This window comes from Alligator sinensis, unplaced genomic scaffold (assembly GCF_000455745.1).
Source record: "Alligator sinensis unplaced genomic scaffold, ASM45574v1 scaffold338_1, whole genome shotgun sequence".
NCBI classification, from domain to species: Eukaryota; Metazoa; Chordata; order Crocodylia; family Alligatoridae; genus Alligator; species Alligator sinensis.
In genome coordinates, this window is record NW_005842719.1 from 412,904 (window position 1) to 418,059 (window position 5,156).

At 43.3% G+C, this 5,156-nt stretch overlaps 1 protein-coding gene across 2 annotated transcripts in view; it reads right to left on the minus strand.

The window, feature by feature from the left end:
• The window catches only part of RBL1 (RB transcriptional corepressor like 1), a 79,852-nt gene that overhangs the window by 23,873 nt on the left and 50,823 nt on the right, over window positions 1-5,156 (minus strand). For both annotated transcript variants that reach the window (XM_006034285.3, XM_025216271.1), the window contains 2 exons: window positions 3,787-4,053; window positions 159-376 (listed from right to left, as the gene is read on the minus strand). In XM_006034285.3, the coding sequence (XP_006034347.1) occupies window positions 159-376; window positions 3,787-4,053 (485 nt within the window). The remainder of the gene's footprint in view (window positions 1-158; window positions 377-3,786; window positions 4,054-5,156) is intronic.

Below are 5,156 nucleotides of genomic sequence, written 5' to 3' on the forward strand. Positions count from 1 at the left end.
TAAAATCATTCCCCCAAGTGTCATTATTAGTGACAAAAGAAGAGTAATTTATAATACAGGATTATAATAAAAAAAACACACTCTGAGAAACAAATTTCAATGTAATCAAGAAGAATAAATCTTTAACATAGACTGTATCTTGGCCATGATACCTTTACCTTTCTGTAAAATAGAGCTAGGGAACCAGTTTTCTTAGGTTTGCTTCCTGGTAAATGATGCGTTTCTTGTGCTTGATTCATTTGGGACCGATTTGGAGAGGCACTAGTCAAAGCTTGGGCTGTAAGGGGAACTTGTTCATTATTCTCCACTTTGGGGTGCTGAGATAAAGTCATTGAAATGGGAATCAAGGTGATCCCCCCAGTCTCATTTGCAATACCTAAAAACATAGATAAAAAGTATTTTTTTTTGCTGGCCAACTGCATAGCCAATAGCAAACAATATGGTTCATATGTAAAACAAGAATATTATTCAATATTTGATATAAAAAAATCTCTTTGCTCTCTACTGCGTTCATAAAGAATTAATGCAAAGCACATTCTTGATAGTTCTTAAAGAAAAGGAAATACTAGGATAAATTACTTCTGTCTAAAGCTACCAGCAGGTACAAAGATTAGGAGGAACAATTATGATTCTGTCTGGATCAAATCACCAAAGACGACCAGCTTATCACAAGTGACAGCAAGACGTGTTGAAAAGATATAATTTCCTTCCCAAGGGTCTTTCTATGCTTCTATCAAGAGGAAAAATTGCTACGGCTAAGGACAGATGTAACATTTGCAATATTTCAAACAACTCTGAATCACCTTTGAAGCGTTTCAAATGGTGAATGTATAGACCAGGGCAATTACTTCGGATGGAGGGCCGCTCACTGAGTTTTGACAAGCCACTGAGGGCTACATGACAGGCAGCCAGGGGCAGATAAATATTAATTTTCTAAATTTTTAGGGGCCCCGTGGGCCAGATAGAATGGCCTGGTGGGCTGCATCCAGCCCATGGGCTGCATTTTTCCCACCCCGGTACATACAAGATAAAATGGTCCGAAAGTGGCCAAACTGTGACAAAAATGCACCTGGAGAGAACAAGTACTATTTTGTACCATTTTGGAATGTTTCATGATCCAGGATGTTGGTGCTTCAGGCACCTCATAATGCCTCTTCCTCCCCATCCCTATGTGCACCCCACCCTCTGGCTGCTGCTGCTGCTACCCCACAAGTTTTCCAGCTTTTGGCACCCTGATTTGTTGTGCCCGCAGAAGCATTCATTGGCTGCTCCTCTCCTTGCTACTGGGGGAAGGGAGCAGAGCCACAGGATTGAGTAGAGGCCTCATGCCTCCAGAACACAGCAGAGACCTATCATGCCTCTTGACTGAAGAGCAACACCGCAGCATGCCAGTGCAGTGACTTGAAAAACTGCACTAGAACCCAATTCTGTATTAATGAGGTAGCTGCTGTACAGTTGCTGAGGTGCTTTAGTGGAGAGAACAGTCATGCATCTCAACTGCAGGATGCTCAGTGCTGTGCTTTTCGTAGTGACTTTCAAGAACGTGCTTTCTATAGTTGGCAAAACAATTTTTGAGACTCACTTTTCTATGCAGTGGAATCAAAAGTCATTCAAAATGAAAAAGTTCATTCAATTTTTCTACTGAAAACAGTATTCTTTAAATGTTATGTGTTAGGGTGACTGTATTTGGATCTTGGGGAACAATTAATCTGCAGCTGAATAAAAGCTGCTAACCACAAGGCAAAATGATATATTGAAAGTAACATTACAAAATGCTTAGGTAAGCATTTTCCTAACAATGGAGTAGTGCCGTAAAGATATATAGCTCATTGTGCAAGGAGAACAAGATGCAGACCACCAGCTATTGTCAAGAAATAAAGCAGAAGTAAGAACTTGGAGATAAGGGAGTCAGCAAGAAACAGCAAGTGACTGGAGGAAGCCAGGCTCATGGTCTTGAGCATCTGATCATAGCAAAAAGACATGTAAATGAACGATATGCATAGGCAATCCCATACTAATGAAGTAAACAGTAAACAGAGGCGGAGCTTGAGATAGGAGGGAATATGGGTGGAACAAAGGAGGGGCAGAAGGTAGAGTAAATGTTAATGAGTATAAACCAAAAAGTGTATAAATATGGAAAAAAAAAAAAACTAATGTTCAGTGCAGGTCCCCGGTTTGTTGGACCTTTGCCCAAAGCAGTCTCCATTCTGAATAAAGCTGTTGCGAGCAATGTGTGCTGGTGTTTGCCCCCTGCTTGCTCCCTGAGCAACTGGATCCATGAGCAATTAGATTGTCATCTCCCTAGTTGTTGGGCGCCGCACGGAGTCGTGGTCTAACATTATGGTAGTGTTAGAGTGATATTATAGCCACAATGGTCCAAAAAGTATGCAAGAGTCAATGATTTCTTTGGGTGATACTGTAACTGTGTTTATCTCCAGAGGCAGCCATGATGCCCTTGGAGCCCCCTCAGCCCATATCAACTTTGCTTTCTTTGGGCAATCACAGCTTCACTTTCCAGCCAAGCCTTGATGTATTTATCTTTTACATAGAGAGGTTGCCCCAGGGCTTCCCAAGCTTGATCTCATGCTCTTGAGCTCAGGTGTCTCTGTTCTATGCCTTATGGACTAATTACATGTCACTGACCACCTCTTACACTACACCTGTGCCTCACAGATGCCACTGTTCGCTATTGAGCTGTCTCTGCACACACTCAGACACTTTGCTCATCTTGGCCACTCCCGTGTGCAGCCTTGGGTCCCTGACCTGGATCTTGCCTCTCGTGAGGCATTGGACCCCTGGCCCTGACTACGCCCTTTTCTGGCCGTGCTCCTAGGCCAGTTGAGACCTCTGGATTTCCTGGCCTGCTTGCCCCTCCTGGGCTACAGGTTACTGACTCTGCCTCTTGCCCTTTGCAAACTACAGGTCCTTGCCCCCCCCCATGCTCTCATGACCCTTTGGCTGTGGCCCTGCTCTTCAGCCTTGGCCCCTATCTTTTGGGCCCTGGCCCCACTCCCAGGCTAACTGAGACCACCTTACCTCCCCTTGTCCCAACCTCCAGACCACCAGTCTGCTTACCCCAGCTTAGGTGTTTGCCAGGAGCCTGGTTGTTCAGGAGTTCTTCACATCCCAGCTACCAGGATCAGACTGTTGCCCCAGTTCAGGCTCTGGTCTTATATCCTGCAAGCCCAACATTCTGTTGGGTCACATGACTCTTGATCGCCACCTGCAACATCTGCAGATTGCTGCATAATTGGGATAGTTGGACATCAATAGTCAGGTGTCTAACTCTACCCAGCTATGCAATTGGTCCATTAAAAGATATCACTCAAAGAAATCCTTGCCTCTTGCATAATTCCTGGACCATCACAGTTACCACATCACTCTAACATTACCGTAACATGGAAAATAATAATCTGAGATGCTGAAATCTGTTGCTTACAATGGAAAATCCACAACCTAAAGAAATAACAAGCCAGTCTACAGAGTAACATCTTCCTAAACTTATGCAAGAAACAACATCATCCCAGGGTGACCCATCTTCTGCAACTCTCTAGCCAACAGACAATTCCATATATGCAACAGTTGTCTAACTATCCCAGCTATGCAGTCGGTACAGTAAAAGTTATCACCCAAAGAAATCCTTGTCTATTTAAATGTTATGCCTTCAAAATACAAAGCTCTCCAAATTAAATCTCCACTGTGTTTAACAGTATGTGAGGGAAAGAAAAAGTAAAGCGCTCAGCATCCTTGTAAAATGCCCCAAAGTAACATGAAGGCAAGACTTACCATGCAGTGGAATTGTAACTTTCTGTCCTGTTGTTCTTGCTACTGCAGCTGTTGACATAGTCAATACTGTCTGTCCAGGGGAGACCAACCCAATTTCAGCAGCAGTGTTTGAAAATGGGGCAATTTTCAACTTAGTTCCTTCACACACAATCTTCTCCATCCGCATTTTGTTTGGGATGCCATCTCCAAAAAGCCTTCTCTTAGCACTTCCAGCTATAGGAGAACTGTAGCGCTCATGAACAGAGATTGGTGACAACGGCTGCATGTCTAATATGCAAGAGGATGGGGGAACATCACCCAAAAAAAAAAAAAAAAAAAAATCAACAGTAGAAATGTAATATTGACAGTAATTAAAATGCTAGTTCACAAGCTACAAAATTGGGGGTGCAAAAAATCCTCTCCCAACAGAACTAAAGGGAAGTGCTTCTATATGCAAAATCTCTCTTATTCATACTTCCCTTAATACTCACTATTCAGTATTTCTTTTTTGCTTTTCCTATGTAAGTAAGCTCTCTTCTAGGAACTTAATAGGACAGATACTGACTGACAAAGAATTGCGTCTAGTAATCAGATACCAATATGGAAGTCAGACATGACCCAGCAGCCTCTTGTAAAACACCATGAACAACAACCCAATATTTCTTTCAAGATGCTAGGCAGAGCAAGGTTGTTGATATTCACTACAGGCTACCATCCCTACATCCTATTCAACAGATCAGTTTTTCACAGAAGGATTCTTATATAGGCAATACATTTGAGTACTCCTCCACAATAGCCAGCTGCTTATAAGGAATGGAGACTACTTTTGTCAGTTACATCTTCACTGTCCCCTTTAACTGCATAAACCTCCTGTTCCCTAATCTCTTCCTCCTCTTTCCCCATTGTTATGTCTCAGCTCTGTGTTCTTGGGCAACCCTGGCACAGGATGCAGTCTGTCTGACTCACAAAGGACTCACCCCCACTCCCTCCCCTCCTCTACCTAAACAAAACTGATTAAGATGCAGTGAGAGACCCTCCAGATAAGGGTGACAAGAGTGAACCAACTGCCCTAGGTCTCACTTGCATCCGAGATGGAACCAGATGACCATTCATTTACATGAGAGATGGAGAACAGAAAGCCTGAAGCAGAGACTGCAGTGAATTCTGGGACCAGAGAAGCAGGGGAGCACTGCATGATGAGGAATATGTGCTTCAAATGTTAATCAACCCATGTTCACACACACCCAGCTCAGCATTTATCAGACCAGTTCTAATCTGGGTTTACTAAGGACTTTTCCCCCCCACAGACACACACACACAGCTCTAAGTTTAATAGGCATCTCGGGCCGTACATTCCCCGGTCCCACTATGGGAGGCCTATTTAAACTTGA